The following is a 21423-nucleotide window of genomic DNA, read 5'->3' as shown; positions in this document are numbered from 1 at the left end:
ACTAGGCCACCGACCTCTATATTTTTCTCCTCCTCCTTTACCAATTATCACTATCTCTTGCCAACTCCTCCTTTACCAATTAGCACTACCTCTTCCGTTGGCACAGTCTCGTCTAGCTTCTAATCTCTCTCTATCGCCGATATTCCTAGTCCCGTAGTGCAGGCCTTCTTCTCCCCTTTTATCTCTCTATCTTAATTTTCTATTACAGTACTATTCCAATTTGTTTCTTGATAGAATTAATCTATTTATCTAACCTATATATATCATAGAGAATTAGTTTATCCATATAGTTTTATAATTAGCCACACACTCATAATCTATTTAAAAAGAACAAGTAGAATTTCCAAGTACATCTATTAAGTTTCATAAAAATAAATAAAAATAGAAGTTCCTCTTTTAATTTGACCACATAATAATCACCACTAAGCATACTACTCTTCCCTTCCAGAAGCGTTGTTCTTAAGAAATAACTCTTAGAGACATTTCATTATCAGTGAGTGTGATATTAAATAGCATTAGATATTTTCCGACCATTTCAAAAGATCTATATAATTGTGGTCATTACGTTTGATTTACATAACGACGAGCTTGAAATAATCTAATTTTAATAATAATTATAATATATTTTTTATAGATTTTAAGGGGCAAATTAGGCTAGATTAGAGTTAAAACTGGACCATAACGAAACAATAATTATAATAATTAAAAAGTTTTCGATAATAATTATATGAAGAATCTTTAATTAAGTTAGTCCACAATCAAACACATGTGCGAAATATCGCTTGACCTTCTCCACCCTTTAAACGACGACCACAGCGACCCTCATCATAATATCAGAAACCCATTCAAACACTACCCCCTTTATATTTATCTATCGATCTATCGATCTATCTTCTCGACTTATTCCAATCCAATCCAATCCAATCCACGAATAGCGAGCTCTTATTCTGCACCCCCTATTCCGATATGGGACCGATAGTCTTGGCCTCGCAGCTCGCGACGGGGATCGGGGTGGTGGCGACGGCGATGCTGGTGAAGTCGGCGATGGAGGGCGGCAAGACGATGGCCGGCTCCGGGGCGTGGCGGCCGCGGTGCGCCGCGTGTAACGGCACGGGGCGGGTGGCGTGCCTCTGCGCGCGGTGGTCGGACGGCGACCTCGGGTGCCGCACGTGTGCCGGGTCGGGTCGGATGCCGTGCCGGAGCTGCGGGGGGTCCGGGACCGGCCGGCCCCTCCCCGCCCAGATCTCGATGCGATCCAGCCGATCCCCCTGATTTTGATTTTGGTAATTTTTGAATTTCGGGAAATTTACATGATGATTTTGAAATTTCGCATACGGGTTTGTACAATTTAATGGGGGAAAGATGAGCTTTCCTTGGTTTGGTGCCTGTAAGTTGGATTCAATGATAATTGAATCAAATTGCTTGCTAATTCTAGTGCAAATTTTGGGGGAAATGACTGGTAATGTTTGGCTAAATAGTTCTTGAAGATTTGGTTGTTTATTTTAAACAGGAATCCTCTCAGTTGTTGTAATTTGGAATCAATGGACATTAACTTATAGCTGTTTACTGTTTATCTAAGAAATGATTCTGGATTAGACCTTAATTAAAGATACATTCTGACAGTGGAATGAAAAGCTGAATGAAAAGCTGAATGAAGTTACTTCTAGTTGTTTATTATTTTTTATTGGAATAATTCACTTTTCACCCTCTGAATAATAACCCTATAAAGTTTTCTTAAGTACACAATAACCTCCGAACTATTAGAAATATATCATCTGACCTCTTCTATTAGGGTTTTATTACCTATTTTCATCCATGTAATAGTCATGTGAGAATAATATGACAAAAATACCCTCTCCTCTATTTAACTAAATCCTTTTCCTACCTATAGAATCCCCCCCTCCCGCTCCTTGTCTTTCTCTTCTCCTATGGCGGCGGAAAGGAATCTGAAGAGATGCATCAACCACAACATCACCGGTCTCTAGCCGACGAGCTTGTGCCGTCGACGGTGTCAGGTCTTGAATCGAAGAAATCGACGAGGCGAGCAAGGAATGAGATGAGGAGATCGAGTAATTTCAAGCCAAGCTTGAATAGAGCTCGGCTCGATCAAGCTTGACTTAATTATGATTTATGCCCCTATATATAGGTCAGGACTCTGTCGCTATGCTACAACGGCTAGTTGTTTATTGTCACTATCTAGTCTCGTTTACTTTAGGAATAAAGTCAATTCTAGAATAGGTATTCCTTTTTATTTTAAAAATAACTATTTTTTTTATTCAGTCCTATTTTAGAATAACGGTGTAATAATTACCTTTGATGTGATGCAAAGTAAAAAAAATTTAATTTTTAATTTTTATAAAATTATGATAAATATCCTTTAATTTGATATAAAAAGATTAATGAGATAGATATCAAAAGTAAATTAATAATTAAGTTAGTGTGTGTTATAGGATATAATTTTGATGAATAAAGTTTGCATCCTAGAATAGTATTATTATGATGTTTAGCTATTATTCTGTAATAAGGAGTTATATTTCAGAATAAGAAAAAAATTATTTCTAGTGAGCGGGACTTATTAGTTAAGTTTATTTTAGTGTTTTTTTTTACATAAGAAAAAAAGGAAAAGATCAAGAAGAAGTTTAGAACCATTATGGAAGGAGATTCTGCTTAATTTGCTAGAAGATTTGATATTTCTTTTTCTTTTTTCAACTTCATACAGCACTGTATGCTGTCACTGTTAACATTTAGATATTTTTTAATAGAAGCTTCTCCATGTCAACTTCTATCCTGCATTCCAAAACTATCCTCTGCAACACTTTGTGAACAACGCATCGCTTGCATTTGAATATCCTCTTCAAGGCTTGAAGTGCCTCCAGAGATTGGCCATAACGAAGGTCGTTCATTGAAAGAAATGACAAAATTAAGGACTTGCAGAGTGGCCTGACATTGAACAATAATGCCTGAGTACTAATGGAAATTAGGATGGTTTAGTTCCAGTAAATTGAAGCAAGTATGCAAATAAAAATGGTGTCGTCGAATAATTACTATTTCTCTATTTATTATATGACTCATACAAACAAATACTGTGAGAAGTGGAAAATTTAATACATTATATACGCATCACTTCTAAAGCCTTTGATCAATGACCAATCTCCATAATTCAAACCTTACAAACTTCTTCGGTAGCAACCTTACTACTCTACTTTATTTCTTCTTGCTGCTGGCAATGAGTTTAGCCCAATTGAGAATCATAAACACATAAATTCTATCACAGATGTTGTCAAGGAAGAGAAAATTTGTTGTTCTCCATGTCCTCTTAAACAAGGTACCAAAAACCACCCAAAACCCCACTGCGAATCCTATACCCATGCTGAGATAAAAAGATGACATATCATATCCATCTTCATGTTCTGGAAGATTACTCATAGAAGTTTGATTTCTTGAACAATTCTTGGAAGTAGGAGGCCCACAAAGATTGTTGTTGCCGATGTATATAGTTGGATTCTCGAATGTTTCGAGTTGACCTCCTGACGGAATTCTTCCTGAGAGATTATTGTAGGACAAGTTCAAATGACTCAAAAAAGTTAAAGCTGACAGAGTTGAAGGAATTTCACCAAAGAGCTCATTATTCGATAGGTCAAGAGATTCCAATGATCGTAGATCACCGATTGTTTTTGGAATATTTCCAGTCAATCGATTTGCAGACAAGTTCAAGTTCGTCAATCCAGCAAGGGCACCTATCTCTTCGGGGATTTCTCCGGTTAAACTATTTGTCGACAAATCAAGGCTCAACATGAAAAAGATCTTGTCTTTTTGGTATTCCAAAGTTTGCCCTTTTGTGTCCACTAATAAGCTAAAGGTATCGTTGTAAGCATTAATATTGGCAGGTATATATGCTGCAATTGTATTGACATCACCTTTATATGGGGAGATAAGAGACATTGCTTTGAAGTTCACGAGGGATGGAGCTATAGTTCCGGATAGATTATTATGAGCAAGGTCCAAAATTCGAAGGCGGTCAAGTTTTGTAAGCTCAAGAGGAATATAGCCGGAAAACATGTTTGACTTTAATAGGAGGAAGGCTAAATTTGGTAGTCTTGTTCCTATCCATGCCGGTAAGTTTCCAGAGAAGTTATTATAAGAGAGATCAAGAAACGAAAGTTGTTGGCAACTTCGGATAAACAAAGGAAATTTACCAGAGAGACTGTTGTTGCGGAAACTTATAAAGCCGAGATTTGAACCTACATCTCTCAATTCAGTTTTGGCTCTCGAAGAGTTGCCACTTGTCCAACATTGAGGAAGTAGTCCCGAGAGGTGGTTGTTTGATAGATCTAGGACTTGTATGGACCTGAGTTGGTTGCACATAGATGGTGGGATGGTTCCACTGATACGATTATATGGAAGAAGCAAATAGTACAACTCTATAGCTCCAAGGTTTAGTGGCAGTGGCCCCGATATATAATTTCTTGAGAGATCTAAGTACCGAAGACCTATCGGTAACTGTGGTACCTGACCTTGGAACTTATTTGAACTCAGCACTATAGTTTCTGCTGCTGACATGAACTCCAGAGTCATTGGTAACACTCCGCTGATCTGGTTAAGGGAGAGATCAAGATGTTGGATCTGAGAAATTATATTCCAAAACCAATTTGGCAGCTTATCAGCGATTCCTGCACTAGACATTCTTAAAACAGTAATGTTAGTCTGTGATTGAATCCACGCAGGAAAATGGGGTCCCAGCTTGCAGGAGCTCAAGTCAACGTCTTTCAATCTGAATGGAGGGATCCAATTTGGATGTACTATTATGGTTAGGGAGTTGTTGTGCAGGTGTAGCGTCTCTAATCTCGTCAAGCTTGTGAAATGATCTTCTATTATCATGCCGGCCAACTGGTTGGAACTTAAGTCCAAGTAGCTCAGATTAGTGAGCTTTCCCATCTCAGAAGGGATGGAACCGGTGAGATTATTGTTGCTGAGATCAAGAATGCTTAGACTAGTCTTGTGCGTGATCCAACCTAATAAGTTGCCAGTTAAATAATTTGAGCCCAACCACAATGATTGTATCTTGTGCGATAACCTCTCCATCAATCTTGCTATGTCCCCACTGATCTGATTCCCTCTTAGATCGAGCACTTTCAATTTGTGTAGATTCTTCATAGTCTCTGGTATCATGCCGACGAGATCATTACCTCCGAGCCGAAGTTCTTCTAAGGAGGTCGTGTTTCCTAGCAGACCATCAGGAATAGGACCACTTAAGTAGTTGCCCGTAAGATCAAGGGTCACAAGTGCCATGAGATTAGAAGAGTAAAGAGGGAGAATAGAGAGTGTGGCATTGAGATTGCAACCGGATAGATAAAGGACTCTTAGAGAAGTTGGAAGCATGCCCACGGCCTGCACCCAATCTACAGCAGTACTGAGGTTCACCTCACTCATACCGAGGTGCTTCAAAGACTGGTAACCAAGATGCCAGGTCAACGGATTTTAAATTATTGAAAGAAAGATCGAGATGGAGCAGCTTAGTGAGATTACCGAGCTGAGGAGGTACGCTACCACTGAAGTTTGCATTAGAGACGTCGAGATACTTCAAGTTCTTGAAGGAGCCTATGAATTTTGGTATCTGTCGACCTCCGAAGTTGTTGAAGCTTAGGTTGAGATAGTTGAGATGCTCTAGAGCGAGAAGAGAAGGGCTAATGTCGCTGCTCATGGAAATTGGTAGAAACTCTGCTAGGACTCGAAGGTCAAGCTTGACAACATGCCCTGTCCTGTTGCTGCACATGACGCCCCTCCATCTACAGCAATTTTGGCCTTCCCAAGAAGACAACAAACTCCGAGCTGGATCAGTGATGCGCTCCTTGAATGAGACAAGTGCATCTCGCTCACTCGCAATACAACTTTCTCCTAGTTCTGGCTCCATAGATAGAGCGTAAGAGATCATGTAGAGGAGTAGCAGGCAAAGACGCAAAAGTAGAACTAGATGGGCGGTGGAGGACTGAAGCATAGCCATGGTTTTATTATTCCCACTCCAAACCAACACATATATATATATATATAGAGAGAGAGAGAGAGAGAGAGAGAAGACGAAGTACGGTATACAACCACTCGGAGATATTAAAAGATATCACATTGCATTTAAATGGTCTTCTTCACCTACTAGGTGACAAGATAATAGCTGTAGTGGCGTAAGTAACAATCACTTGGTTGGTGTGATATGACATTGGAAGATAAACTATACATCTTGTCATATTTCCTCACTAAAAGTAATCGAAAGTGGGAATGCATGCCGGTCAGAGTTGACTATGTCATCCAGTGGAATTCTAGGGAAGGGAAACAAAGAAGGGTGTTGAATAACAGTCAAGATTATCTCAATCGTGCATGCCCCATTTGACTTGATACTCTCAATCGTGCGTGCCTCATTTGACTTGATTGGAGTTTTCTCATTTGCCTTTGGTGCTTACTAATTAGTTTTGTTTTTTTATTTACATTCACTGGTTTATTCTCAGAAGTCGGCGATCTGTGCGACCACCGAATGTGATGAATGCCGAGTTCGTTAAACTAGTTGGAGAATTATTCTCCTAATCTGATGGCTTTGGTCCTTTTCATTTTATTTCTCTATCTTATGTTTTAAATGTGATAGATACATAATTATGTCTTAATTATAGAAGGAGATATCACTTAATACTACGAGATAGAGTTTAACTTAATTTTTTTAATTCTCTATCTCTATATGTTATCAAAATTTAGTTCAAAATATATTTTAAACTAATGAAAATTAAAAGTAAGTAATTGAAAAAAATAATTTACACTAGTCCCTTCTCATTTTTCTTCTCTTCTAATCTAGCCTATCCAATTGAAATCGTTTATTCTCTCACGCGCACATTTTCTTGTTCAACTCTACTCCACTCCACCCCCAACTTGCCAATCTCTTCTTCTCTTCTCCTCTCCTCCAAAATCACACCTAAGTATCTCCTCCTCTCTCAATCCTATCTTGACCATGGTCACAGATAGGGGAAAAGTGGTACGAGAGAGAAGAGGAGGAATGGGGGCCCCTATCGGAGAAGGTAGGGTGTGGTGATGGTGCAATGAGAAAGCGAAGGCAGAGATTAAGAGAGAGGAGAAGAGTGTTGGATGAGGTTAAGAGAAAAGGTAATTTTAGTTGGATGAATGAAATAGGAGAGATAGAATTAGGGGCGGCAATTAGGTCATTTTAAGCGGGTTTGAGTCGGGTCAATTTGTTCTAACACGAATATAACCCGATTATTAAACGGGTTGCATTTGATAAACACGAACACTTCCTATTTATTATATGAGTAATACGATATGACCCATATAACCCATTTAATAAACAAGTCATGCTGACATGACGCATTAACTTCACACGATAACACATTTAACACGACATGAATAATACAATAATATTTATAAAAATTAAGAATCATATTTACTAATTTACCCTAAATAAATGGCATATTATTTAAATAAAATAATCTCTTTTTAACTCAAAAATTATATAATACAAAAGTCACAACCATAAGCATTTAACTAGAAATTCAATTCAACACAAATCCATGCACCAATTCAACTACCAACAATTAATATTAAGTAAATAAATTTAAGTATTAATTTTTAGTTTTAAATTTTAATTTTTTCAATCTAACAATTCAAAATTTCATGACAATTACAATATAGTTTTTACATTCAACCAACCATTAAGGTACGAGAAGGAAGTCGGATGACCACCGACATGTCATCGTTGTTATCATCATCCTCTTTGGCGCTCTCCTCTGAGCTCTCTTCTCCCTCATCTTTGTTCCCCCTGCCTCCATGAAGCATCATCCTCTCAGCTCCCCTCCTTTTGCTCTGGCTCGATCTCTCCCTCTCCCTATCTCAATCTCAATATCTCTCTTTCTTACGTCCTTGATCCCAAAGCCTCGTCTTCTCGAACATCTCCATCTCCCCTCCATCCTCTTCCGTAACACCTGCCACCAAACACGTGCCCCTCATGTGGGTAGAACCCATGTGATTACCATGTGACCTGCTGGTCAATGTCTCAACACAATATACAAACGAAAAACCCACATTTTCATAAATAATACAGACAAGAAGTCCATAACATCAAGGCCACACTAAGCCTAAAATACATATCCATTGACAGATGAAATTGCCTATGCAGGGGCTACACGTTATTTAGCTTAATTTACAAGAATAAATAAATAAGAGAAAATAATAATATTTTTGTGCCCTTAAGTCAGTGCACGTGCCAAGCACATGTGCACCCCTTTTTTTTATGGTTATTACATCTTCTGAATAAAGACAAGAATCTTATGGCTAGTGAAAGACCGGTGATAGGGATGCTAGTATCGATGGTGAGAAGGGGTTTGTCGTCGTAGGAGAAAGAGTGATAGGGAGGGAGAGGGGGTAGAGAGGCGACTACACGAGGAAGAGACAAATAGTGGGAGTGGTGATCGAGTGAGGTTAGGCTTAGGGTTCGATGATACATGTTGGGTTTGGCCTGCACATAACAAGTCATAATCAAATGAGGATTAATAAATTTATGCCTCTTTGATCAACGATATATATATATCCATAGATTGAACCTTTCAAACTCTTTCCGTAGTAGCCCTGTATATTAGTTTGTGGAAATCTAGAGAAGGGATAGGTACAACAAGCAAAAGTCTGAAAATTCTATAAATTATTGTGCAATTTCAGCCTAAAAAATTATGTCACGTCATAAAACTTGTTCCATAACCGTGTTGAAAGGAAAATGACGACCTCACGTTGAATCGTCCTAGAAGTTCTTTTCAACAAGAACATAATCTTTGATTAGTTCTTTTAAGTGTCACAGGTGAGCATGATGTAAAGGTGACGATCGAAATCAGTACTTGATCTTTAAAATGGAAAGCTAGAATGAAAAGAACGAGAAGAGGAAGAGTGTTTTATACATACTTATTTTAAGATGGTCTAAGGACTTTCTTTCACAACAACAACAACAACAACAATCTTTTAAGAAGATGTTGTCCTTTGTGAGAAAGTGCTGATTTTTGTTTTGGGAAAGGCACTGGATTTTCTCTTGCAAGCTATCATTATGAAATATAGAAAAGAAATCTACTTGTTAGTAACTTATTATGGGATTCTCTTATATGATTCTTACTGTAGGATGTCGTCAGACATTAGAAAAGACTTCAAGATGCAGATCAATCAGACCATTGATAAATTACGAGAGTTTTCGATAATGATCCAACTCTATGTTAGGAACATCTCAGTAGGCTTTCAGTAAGTTTGGGCTTGCATAATGAAAGGTATAAGTCTCTCAAACCTGATACTCTAGAAATTCTACTACAGGTTTATTATCAAATATAGGAAAAGAAAATCCTAATGTAACTAGGTTTTTCTCCTTTACACCTTGTTTATCTTTGTTCTGGCAGATGATGGATTAAGAGTGTGTTCCTGTCTTAACTCCAGGTATTTTTTCTTAACAGGTTTCTGTTCTATTGTGCTTAAATAGATAATAAGAAAACAGTTGTCTTGCTGTGAAGAAATTTACTACTATTAAACTTCTGTTCTATTGTCCTTTTCACATCCATTAACTACCGTTGTGTTTGAGATTGAGTGGGTGGTGAATTTGGTGCAGCAATCGGATAAAGAATTTGTGCATGGCTATTAAACTTCTTCTTTTTAATTTACTACTATTGGGGCACAAACTTTGGAAATATCGAATTTCCCTTATTTATTAGCTATCACAATATATGTTATTCAAGAGCACGTCTATGCTCGCTCATATTTAAGTCTTCAAGGTCTCGCAATGATATTGATAGTTACAATAACTTATCGAGCTGATCCTAACTAGAAACAAAGACTTGCTATGCGGACTTGTTATTAGAAATGATGCGGATTATGGCAATTCTAATGGATGTGAAAAGGAGACCGAAAGAGTATGCAATTCATCTAGTTGTAAGATACTGAAAATTATAATAGTTTCTAAACATATAGAGAAAAGAAAGTATCACGAAGCTTAGTAGCCTATATATGAAAGTGAATGTCACCATTTTTTTTCTTCATTTTTAAGGACCGTAGTTGGTTGCACATAGATGATAAGAGAGTTCCACTGATATGGTCGTTTGAAAGAAACAAGTAATTCAACTCTATAGCTCCAAAGTTTAGTGGTAGTGGACTTGATATATAATTTCTTGAGAGATCTAAGAACAAAAGACGGCTCGGTAATTGTGGTACCTATCCTTCAAACGGGTTTGAATGTAGGTATATGGAAAATCCTACTGACAAAAACTCCAGAGTCATTGGTAACACCCCACTGATCTGGTTAAAGGAGAGATCAAGATCTTTTTGATTATTTGACATAGAGTGCGGGCTTATAACCTCGTATTACCCTATAGTGTCTATTTATATCTTCTAGTATATGGTTATTTTATATAGAGTGCATGCTTATAACCTCACATTATCGCATAGTGTTTGACAGGATGTTAATTTAAAAATAATAAATGTAGAGTGTTATTTGAAAAGTTCCAACAATAATTTATGCAGTTGGAGCTGCAGTAAAATCTACATTAAGGTCGATTATTTAACTATTATTTATAACTACGATGAGAAGTAAATACCAATCCATTTATCTCGCATGGTCAATGGCATATATTTATGAAGCATATCTAAGCTAAACATATATATCAACATGATTTCTCTGTATGCATAACTCATCTCATTTTTCAAATGGTGGTGGCATGAGCATTAAATTTGTGGCAAAATCAGCGGAAATTAAGGAAACAAGCATCTAAATTTGGTAAAGTGTGTAGGGTAATATCATAGTATTACTGAAAAGACTATTATTTCTGCATGTGTATCATAAGTATAAATAGAAGATTATATATTATATGTTGGGTTTGACGTTCTAAGCCTTTGAACCAGTCTCCATAGTTCGAACCTTCCAAACTCCTTCACTAGCAACACTGCTCCTCTGCTTTATTTCTTCTTAATCCTGGCATTGAGTCTAGCCCACTTGAGAACCATAAATACATACATTCTATCACAGATGTCGTCAACGAAGAGAAAATATGTTGTTCTCCATGTCCTCTTAAACAGCAAGGTACCAAAAATCATCCAAAACCCCATTGCAAATCCTAGACCCATGCTGAGATAAAAAGATGACATATCGTATCCATCTTCATGTTCTGGAAGATCACTCATAGTAGTTTGATTTCCTGAGCAATTCTTGGATGTAGGAGGCCCACAAAGATTGTTGTTGCCGATGTAGATAGTTGGATCGAGGAATGTTTCAAGCTGACCTCCTGATGGAATTCTTCCTGAGAGATTATTGTAGGACAAGTTCAAGTGGCTCAAAAAGGTTAGAACTGACAGAGTCGGAGGAATTTCACCAAAGAGCTCGTTATTTGACAGGTCAAGCGATTCCAATGATAGTAGACCATTCATTGTTTGTGGAATATTTCCAATCAATCGATTTGATGACAAGTTCAAGTTTTTTAATCCAGCAAGGGCACCTATCTGTTTAGGGATCTCTCCAGTTAAACTATTTCCTGATAAATCAAGGCTCAACAAGAAAAAGATCTTATCATTTTGGTATTCTAAAATTTGCCCTTTTGTGATCACAAATAAGCTAAAGGGATCGCTGTTACTATCAATACTCTCAACTATATTTGCTGCAAGTGTATTGAGATCACTTGTATATGGGGAGGTAAGTGTCATTGCCTTGAACTTCAGGAGGGACGGATCTATGGTTCCTGATAGATTGTTGTGAGAAAGGTCCAAAACTTGAAGTTGGTCAAGTTTTGAAAGCTTAATAGGAATATAGCCAGAAAACATGTTAGACTTCAATAGGAGGAAGACTAAATTTGGTAGTCTTGTTCCTATCCACGCTGGTAAGTTTTCAGTGAAGTTATTATAAGAGAGATCAAGAAATGAAAGCTGTTGGCAACTTCGGAAAAATAAAGGGAATTTACCGGAGAGACTGTTGTTGTAGAAATTTGCCATGACGAGATAACAACCTACATCTCTCCAATCATTTTTGACTCTAAAAGAGTTACCACTTGTCCAGCATTCAGGAAGCTGTCCTGAGAGGTGGTTGTTTGATAGATCTAGAACTTCTAAGGATTGCAGTTGGTTGCACAAAAATGATGGGATGGTTCCATTGATAAGGTTGTTTAAAAGAAGCAAGTAACTCAACTCTATAGATCCAAGGTTTAGTGGAAGTGGACCTGATATATAATTTCTTGAGAGATCTAAGTACCAAAGACCCATCGGTAACTTTGGTAACCGACCTTCAAACTTGTTTGAATGCAGGATTATAGATTTTGCCGTTGATAGGAACTCTAGAGTCATTGGTAACACTCCGCTGATCTGGTTAAGGGAGAGGTCAAGATTTTGGATTTGAGAAATTATATTCCAAAACCAATTTGGCAACTTGTCCGTGATTCCTGCACTAGACATAACTAGAGAAGTAATGTTAGTCTGTGATTGAATCCATGCAGGAAAATGGGGTCCCAACTTGCAATAGCTCAAGTCGACTTTCTTTAATTTGAATGGAGGGATCCAATTTGGATGTACTCCCATAGTCAAGGAGTTAGTTGACAAGTCTAGTATCTCTAATCTTGTCAGGCTTGTAAAATGGTCTTCTAATATCATGCCGACCAATTGGTTATAACTCAAATCCAAGTAGCTTAGATTATTGAGCTTTCCCATCCCTGAAGGTATGGAGCCGGTGAGACTGTTGTAACCGAGATCAAGAGTGCTTAGACTGGTCATATTATCAATCCAATTTGGCAGACTTCCATTCAAATTATTTCCCCCCAAATATAATGATTGTATCTTGTGCGGCAGCCTCTCCATCAATTCTGCTATGTCCCCATTGATCTGATTCCATCCTAGATCGAGCACTTTCAATTTGTGTAGATTCTTCATAGTCTCCGGTATCATGCCGACGAGATCATTGCCTCCGAGCCAAAGTTCTTCTAAGGAGGTCATGTTTCCTAATAGCCAATCAGGAATAGGACCATAAAAGTAGTTATCATATAAATAAAGGGTCACAAGTGATGTGAGATTAGAAGAGTAAAGAGGGAGAGAAGCGAGTGTGGCATTGAGATTACAATCGGATAGATCAAGGATTCTTAGAGAAGCTGGAAGCATGCTTAAGGCCTGCACCCAATCCACAGCAGCACTGAGGTTCACATAGCTCATATCGAGGTGCTTCAAAGAGGAGAGATGTGGTAACCAAGCTACCAGATCAACCAATTGCAAATAGTAATTACCACCAAGATCAAGATGGAGCAGCTTAGTTAGATTACCAAGCTGAGGAGGTACGCTACCACGAAAGCCCGCATCAGAGAGGCTGAGATACTTTAAGTTCTTGAAGGAGCCTATGAATTTCGGTATTTGCTGACCTCCGAAGTTGTTTGAGCTTAGGTCGAGATAGTTAAGATGCTCTAGAGTGAGAAGAGAAGGGCTAATGTTGCTGCTAATGGAAGCCCATGGAAACTCGTCGGGGTCGACTCGGAGGTCGAGCTTGACAACGTGCCCCGTCTTGTTGCTGCACAGGACACCCCTCCATCTGCAGCAATCTTGGCCTTCCCAAGAAGATAATAAACTCCCATGTAGAGTATTGATGCCCTCCTTAAAGGTGAGAAGTGCATCTCTCTCACTCGCAACGCAACTCCCTCGTAGTTTGGTAGTCTCTAGAGATAAAGCGGGAGAGAAGATGTGGAGGAGTAGAAGGCAGAGAGGTAGAAGTAAAACTCCATGGGTGGTGGAGGACGTAAGCTTAGCCATGGTTTTGTTATTCCCACTCTAATGTCCAGACCAATATATATATAGTGGACGAAGTGGCGTAAGTAACAATCAATTGGATGGTGTGATGTGACATTGGAAATATATATAACTATACATCATGCATATTAATTTCCTCGCTAAAATAATCGAAAGTGGGAATCAAGATTCATGTACTACATGCCGATCTAGAGCGGATTATGTTCTTTTAATTCCACTACAAGTCAAGGTCTACCAACAAACGTAGTAAACTATATTTCATAAGAGAATATTGCATATTATAAGATGGGCGAAGTACTCTTTTATGAGGAAATATACAGATTTTTGTTTAGAACTTAAATGCCCTTCAGAGATAGTTTTGCAAAACTTAATCCTTACTTTTACTGTAGAGGAGGGTGATTCACATCTTCTTCTTCACCTACTAAGTGACAAGATATGAAGTAAACTAAGTGAAGCAAATTATATTTCTAAGAAGAAAAAGAAGAATAGTAGTTGAAGTGGGAGTCAAGATTCGTGTAATGCAGGCCAGTCTGAGTCGAGCATTTGTGTAAGTTCTTTTCCACTTGGATCAACCAAGTCCAAGTCAAGGTCCAGCGATCAACGTAGTAAACAAGTTAGTAAACATTGTTGCCATTATTTCTAATAAAAAGTTGTTTGAAGCTACGATGACAAGCAACTACCGTTAACTTCTAAATGCTACGAGTATAAAAATTCTATGAATGATTATATGAAATTCTTACATTAAGATTCTCTCTAAATGTCATGGTATGAATTATCAAGTTGGTCCTATCTAGGAATGATGACCTTGTGATGTTGAAACTGATGTGGACTATGAAAATTTTGGTGGATATGGAAATGCAAGGAAGGAAACAAGCTGAGTATATACTTTAGAATGGTTTTAAGACACCCAAATGCAAGGAAGGAAACAAGCCTGAAGAATTCAAGCTGCCACGTTCGAACGCACTCGAGCCCGTTCGAACGCACCTGAGATCAAGTCATACCAACGAAGTTTGAAAATCTTTGACTTTCATGAGTAAGGATAAGACTTGGATTTGACTCTATCTTGAAGATCATGAGTACGGATAATACTCGGATTTGGCTTTATCTTGAAGATCATATATAAAGACTGTGAAACCCTATCTAAAGGGTGTGGAAGAAAAACATTATTGAGGGTGACTCCTTGAAGCTACATCGGTTCTTCTACCAATAAGATTCCACTCATCTACAAGAATTTAATCTTTCGTCTTAAGGGCGATCTAGACGAAAGATCAATCTCGAGGGCTACTGAGATTGGACTTCAATCACAAGAAGCAGTGAATCGTGGGTTTCAGCGATCAAGACTGAGAGAAACAAAGTCGTTTGGATCGACGGGGTGTTTTGTGAGTCAGTCTTGTAACTGCTACTATTATAGTGATTGGTTTTGATCCGAGTTTGGATCCGTGGTTTTTTCCCGTTTTGAGTTTTTCCACGTTAAAATCTTGGCGTTCATCTCTACTTTCGTTCTTAATATTTCTTCGGAGTTTTATTTAAGAGAACGAACGATATCATTGCCTAGTGTTTAGATACATACGTGTGTCTAGGAATTTTTTCAAACTCAAAATAGGCTCTAGTCCGGTGAGAACTCGAAATATATTTGCACGAAATATATTTGCATTGAAATTAATCAATTCAAGTTTATTTCTTCGTCTTAGTCTCGAAATTATGTTCAAGCCAAGTTTGAACATAGCTAGGCTCGATCAAACTCGACTTAATTATGATTTACGCACCTACATGTGGGTAACGACTTTGCCACTGTGCTGCACTAGTTGATCTTTCTATTCACATCGTAATTATGGTCATTTCAGTTTCTTTTTCCAAAAGAGAAACAAAAGAAAAAGAAAGAAAAGATCCAGAAGAAGAAGTTTAGAACCATTGTGAAAGGAGATTATATTTTGCAAGACGATCTAACACAAAAACTATTCTGAAATTGTGCTGAAGTGCTGGGTTTGAAATGCCATTGCAAAACTGGTACCAACTTTCATCTCCTTATTGTGCATATAAAGTGGCAGAGATAACTTACACATTTCGCATATGTTAAACTCAGAATGTTGTTGATGATTAATAGTTTTTTTTTTATGTATCAAGTGATGAGAGATAAAACTATTATTACTAATAATCTCAGTTACATTCTAAGCCATCATGATTGCAGAAACAATACTGCATTTATAATGGTCACGAATTCACCGTAACATTTCAAGTGAAATAAGTACATAGAATTGTCTCAAGGAACTGTAACAGCAACATTGTAATAAATTTATTCTATTATTAATGGTTTGTATCATAATCAAGTTAAGTTTAAGTGAAAATGGCAATCTAATTTTAACTTTTCTTGTACTTTTAGTAATTCTTTATCCTTTGTTATATATAATGTCAGAGACTTTTATCTTCTCCGTTTGTAGTAGTCATTTACCATCCTTCATCTTATTCAACGAGAGAAAGATTTAGGTATTTTAGGAATTATCTTTAGTATTTTTTTTATTTATTACCTTTTTATTTTGAGAATAATTAATTTAATTAACTCAAAGGGTGAAATGAAAATTATAAAGAAAGAAAAGAATTTATATTACAAAATCTTTATAGACAGAGTGTTAATTCAAAAATAATAAATGTAGAGTGTTATTTGAAAAGTTCCCACAATAATTTATGCAATTGGAGCTGCTAATAAAATCTACATCCAGGTCGATTATTTAACCACTATTTGAAACTATTATGACAAGTAAATACCAATCCATTTATCTCGCATGGTCAATGGCATCTATTTATGAAGCATCTCCAGCTAAACATATATATCGACATGATTTCTTTGTTGGCATAATTCATCTCAAATGATGCTGGCAAGCACATTAAATTTGTAGCAAAGGTCAAGCATCTAAATTAGGTAAAGTGTGTAGGGTAATATCATGGTATTACAGAAAAGACTATAATAATATAAGAAAGTGGAATAGTTAATACATTATACTAATTTCTGCATGTGTGTCATAAGTATAAATAGAAGATTATATATTATATGTTGGGTTTGACGTTCTAAGCCTTTGAACCAGTCTCCATAGTTCGAACCTTCCAAACTCCTTCACTAGCAACACTGCTCCTCTGCTTTATTTCTTCTTAATCCTGGCATTGAGTCTAGCCCACTTGAGAACCATAAATACATACATTCTATCACAGATGTCGTCAACGAAGAGAAAATATGTTGTTCTCCATGTCCTCTTAAACAGCAAGGTACCAAAAATCATCCAAAACCCCATTGCAAATCCTAGACCCATGCTGAGATAAAAAGATGACATATCGTATCCATCTTCATGTTCTGGAAGATCACTCATAGTAGTTTGATTTCCTGAGCAATTCTTGGAAGTAGGAGGCCCACAAAGATTGTTGTTGCCGATGTAGATAGTTGGATCGTCGAATGTTTCAAGTTGACCCTCTGTTGGAATTCTTCCTGAGAGATTATTGTAGGACAAGTTCAAGTGACTCAAAAAAGTTAAAGCTGAGAGTGTTGAAGGAATTTCACCAAAGAGCTCGTTATTTGACAGGTCAAGCGATTCCAATGACCGTAGACCATTCATTGTTTGTGGAATATTTCCAATCAATCGATTTGATGACAAGTTCAAGTTTTTTAATCCAGCAAGGGCACCTATCTGTTTAGGGATTTCTCCAGTTAAACTATTTCCTGATAAATCAAGGCTCAACATGAGAAAGATCTTGTCATTTTGGTATTCTAAACTTTGCCCTTTTGTGATCACAAATAAGCTAAAGAGATCGCTGTTACTATCAATATTCTCAACTATATTTGCTGCAAGTGTATTGAGATCACTTGTATATGGGGAGGTAAGTGTCATTGCTTTGAACTTCACGAGGGACGGATCTATGGTTCCTGATAGATTGTTGTGAGCAAGGTCCAAAACTTGAAGGTGGTCAAGTTTTGAAAGCTTAATAGGAATATGGCCAGAAAACATGTTAGACTTCAATAGGAGGAAGGCTAAATTTGGTAGTCTTGTTCCTATCCACGCCGGTAAGTTTTCAGTGAAGTTATTATAAGAGAGATCAAGAAATGAAAGCTGTTGGCAACTTCGGAAAAATAAAGGGAATTTACCAGAGAGACTGTTGTTGTGGAAATTTACCATGTCGAGATAACAACCTACATCTCTCCAATCATTTTTGACTCTAAAAGAGTTACCACTTGTCCAGCATTCAGGAAGCTGTCCTGAGAGGTGGTTGTTTGATAGATCTAGAACTTCTAAGGATTGCAATTGGTTGCACAAAGATGATGGGATGGTTCCATTGATAAGGTTGTTTGAAAGAAGCAAGTAATTCAACTCTACAGTTCCAAGGTTTAGTGGAAGTGGACCTGATATATAATTTCTTGAGAGATCTAAGTACGAAAGACCCATCGGTAACTTTGGTAACTGACCTTTGAGCTGGTTTGAATGCAGGAATATATATGCTGTTGTTGATAGGAATTCTAGAGTCATTGGTAACACTCCGCTGATCTGGTTAAGGGAGAGGTCAAGATATTAGGTTTGAGAAATTACATTCCAAAACCAATTTGGCAACTTGTCCGTGATTTCTGCACTAGACATAACTAGAAAAGTAATGTTAGTCTGTGATTGAATCCATGTAGGAAAATGAGGTCTCAGCTTGCAATAGCTCAAATAGACTTCCTTCAATTTGAATGGAGGGATCCAATTTGGATGTACTCCCATGGTCAGGGAGTTATTTGACAAGTCTAGCATCTCTAATCTCGTCAGGCTTGTAAAATGGTCTTCTAATATCATGCCGACCAACTGGTTGGAACTCAAGTCCAAGTTATTGAGATTAGTGAGCTTTCCTATCCCGGAAGGTATGGAACCGGTGAGACTGTTGTAACCGAGCAAAAGAGTGCTTAGACTGGTCATATTCTCGATCCAATTTGGGAGGCTTCCATTCAAATTATTTGCCCACAAAGACAATAATTGTATCTTGTGCGGCAGCCTCTCCATCAATTCTGCTATGTCTCCACTGATCTGATTCTCGCTGAGATCGAGCACTTTCAATTTGTGTAGATTCTTCATAGTCTCCGGTATCATGCCGACGAGATCATTGCTTCCGAGCTGAAGTTCTTCAAGGGAGGTCATGTTTCCCAACAGCCCATCAGGAATAGGACCATGAAAGTCGTTATCTTCAAGATCAAGAGTCACAAGTGATGTGAGATTAGAAGAATAAACACGGAGAGCAGAGAGTGTGGTGTTGAGATTACAGTTTGCTAGATGAAGGACTCTTAAAGAAGTTGGAAGCATGCTCAAGGCTTGCACCCAATCCACAGCAGCACTGAGGTTCACCTCCCTCATATCGAGGTGCTTCAAAGAGGAGAGACGTGGTAACCAAGCTACCAGATCAACCGATTGCAAATAGTAATTACGACCAAGATCGAGATGGAGCAGCTTAGTTAGATTACCAAGCTGAGGAGGTACGCTACCACGAAAGCCCGCATGAGAGAGGTTGAGATACTTCAAGTTCTTGAAGGAGCCCATAAATTTCGGTATTTGCCGACCTCTAAAGTTGTTGAAGCTTAGGTCGAGGTAGTTAAGATGCTCTAGAGCGAGAATAGAAGGGCTAATGTCGCTGCTCATGGAAGCCCATGAAAACTCGTCGGGGTCGACTCGGAGGTCGAGCTTGACAACGTGCCCCGTCTTGTTGCTGCACAGGACACCCCTCCATCTGCAGCAATCTTGGCCTTCCCAAGAAGATAATAAACTCCCATGTAGAGTATTGATGCCCTCCTTAAAGGTGAGAAGTGCATCTCTCTCACTTGCAAGGCAACTTCCTCGTAGTTTGGTGGTCTCTAGAGATAGAGCGGGAGAGAAGATGTAGAGGAGTAGAAGGCAGAGAGGTAGAACTAAAACTCCATGGGTGGTGGAGGACGTAAGCTTAGCCATTGTTTTATTATTCCCACCCCACACAAACATATATAGTGGCCGAAGTACGTTATACAATCACTAAGAGGTGTTAAGAGATATCACATTGCATTGTTATTATGATGTTCTTCTTTCTTCCGCTACTACGTGACAAGATATGAAGTCCACTAAGTCAAGCAATAATAGTGACAAATTGAATTTCCAAGAAAGAAAAACACAATAGAATAGTAGTTGAAGCGGCATAAGAAATAATTAATCAATTCCATGGTGTGATATGACATTGGAAGATAAACTATAAATCATGCATGCATTTTTCCTCACTAAATAATCCAAATCAAAAGTTGGAGTCAAGATTGTTTCCACGTACGGTGTGGTATCTCGTATGACATTGGAGCTGAGATCTAATATTCCAATATTTCAATGCCCAATATTTCATTGACAGTAATAAATATCCTTCATAATCACAATCGTAATAATGATGTTCTTGTGAACTCCTCCTGCCGAAGTTGGTTTAGAAAATCATCCCTCAAAATCATTAAATGTAGAATAAATTTGGGACTGATTCCTATAAAATCTCACAATAATCCATGGAAAGATGCTCTACATAGTAAGTTTGGATTAAATGTGTAATAAACGTATTCACCTATATGAACACAAATGTGATGAATTATATATCAGGTTGAGGATTGATTGGATAAGGTGGAATACTTTATATTTGGTTCTATGGATTAATACCATGCAACTTCCCTTATTATGTGCTTAATCCTCACGTAGTACTATACAATCCCGGGAAATATCATTTGCATATGTTCTTTACCACTAGGATCGACCAACTCCAAGTCAAGGTCTACCTACAAGGAATAATCAATGTCTCTATGTTCCCACTATTTTTTTTTAAAAAGAAAAGGAAGAAAGAAAAAGGAACAGTTTGTAAACATTTAGTTGATGAAAACTTTATCAATGGTTATAGAATTCCAGCATCAAGATTCTCTCTAGTCGTCGAGGTCTTGTAACGATATTGATGGTCAAAATGAAATATCGAGTTAGTCCTAGCTAGAAACATAGACTTGGTGTATGATATGACATTGAACAAAATTTGGACTATAAATTTTTTGATAGATGTGAAAATTCTAAGAAATGTCGAAACGGACAGATTACCAAGCTGTCCGTTTTGACATTTTTCCACCATTTCTATTATATCTTTTCATCTCGACCTCGGATTCACGTAAACCTAGAGCCAAAAGATCCCTAACATGAGGCTATAAAATATCATAATTTTTCGACAAATAAATGGTCCAAATCTAATTTGTAAGATTACATAGAAATGAATGGAACAACCAGATAAATTATGACAATTTTGTTAATTAGTGTGGAATTCCAGCATAAAAATTCTCACTAGTCACAAAGATTGTGCCATGACATCGTCCAAAGGAAAATGACAATCTCCTGGGTAATTATCCCATGGTTACTCCAAAAGAAAATAACCTCTAAGATGAAATAAGCTTACTGTGACTTTTGTAAATATGTACTTATTGATGATAAAATAAGAAGATCTACATGTCCTCTTCTAATAGTAACATATTATTATCACACAAACCTCCAATTCATATGCAAATAGTCAAGGTCTTGCAACTACATTAACGGTCACAAGAACTATCAAGTTATAGTCCTACCTAGAAATGAAGACTTACAATAGGGTGACATTGAAACTAAT

General features: G+C 37.6%; 5 protein-coding genes across 5 annotated transcripts; 1 reads left to right on the top strand and 4 right to left on the bottom strand.

Moving 5' to 3' along the window:
• Positions 1-826: 826 nt before the first annotated feature.
• On the top strand, positions 827-1566 carry LOC140798023 (uncharacterized). The gene has a single exon (XM_073151742.1). The coding sequence runs from the start codon at positions 967-969 to the stop codon at positions 1270-1272; it is 306 nt and encodes a 101-aa protein (XP_073007843.1). The 5' UTR covers positions 827-966; the 3' UTR covers positions 1273-1566.
• A 1462-nt stretch (positions 1567-3028) lies between these two features.
• LOC140798021 (receptor-like protein EIX2) lies at positions 3029-6092 on the bottom strand. The gene is made up of 2 exons (XM_073151740.1): positions 5527-6092; positions 3029-5222 (listed from the first exon to the last, which is right to left on the bottom strand). Exons 1-2 carry the CDS (start codon positions 5999-6001, stop codon positions 3205-3207), a joined length of 2493 nt encoding a protein of 830 aa, XP_073007841.1. The 5' UTR covers positions 6002-6092; the 3' UTR covers positions 3029-3204.
• Positions 6093-10965: 4873 nt separating this feature from the next.
• On the bottom strand, positions 10966-13782 carry LOC140797692 (receptor-like protein EIX1). Its single transcript, XM_073151327.1, has one exon. The coding sequence runs from the start codon at positions 13780-13782 to the stop codon at positions 10966-10968; it is 2817 nt and encodes a 938-aa protein (XP_073007428.1).
• Positions 13783-16666: 2884 nt separating this feature from the next.
• On the bottom strand, positions 16667-18287 carry LOC140797126 (receptor-like protein EIX2). Its single transcript, XM_073150390.1, has one exon. It carries the CDS (start codon positions 18285-18287, stop codon positions 16914-16916), a length of 1374 nt encoding a protein of 457 aa, XP_073006491.1. The 3' UTR covers positions 16667-16913.
• A 19-nt stretch (positions 18288-18306) lies between these two features.
• On the bottom strand, positions 18307-19760 carry LOC140797127 (receptor-like protein EIX1). The gene is made up of 2 exons (XM_073150391.1): positions 19052-19760; positions 18307-18973 (listed from the first exon to the last, which is right to left on the bottom strand). Exons 1-2 carry the CDS (start codon positions 19758-19760, stop codon positions 18330-18332), a joined length of 1353 nt encoding a protein of 450 aa, XP_073006492.1. The 3' UTR covers positions 18307-18329.
• Between the last annotated feature and the right edge of the window lie 1663 nt (positions 19761-21423).

Source organism: Typha latifolia, chromosome 11 (genome assembly GCF_019914945.1).
Source record: "Typha latifolia isolate L0001 chromosome 11, TyphaL0001v2, whole genome shotgun sequence".
NCBI classification, from domain to species: Eukaryota; Viridiplantae; Streptophyta; class Magnoliopsida; order Poales; family Typhaceae; genus Typha; species Typha latifolia.
Note: the sequence above shows the minus strand (reverse complement) of the source record. Positions and strands in the feature narration are given on the sequence as shown.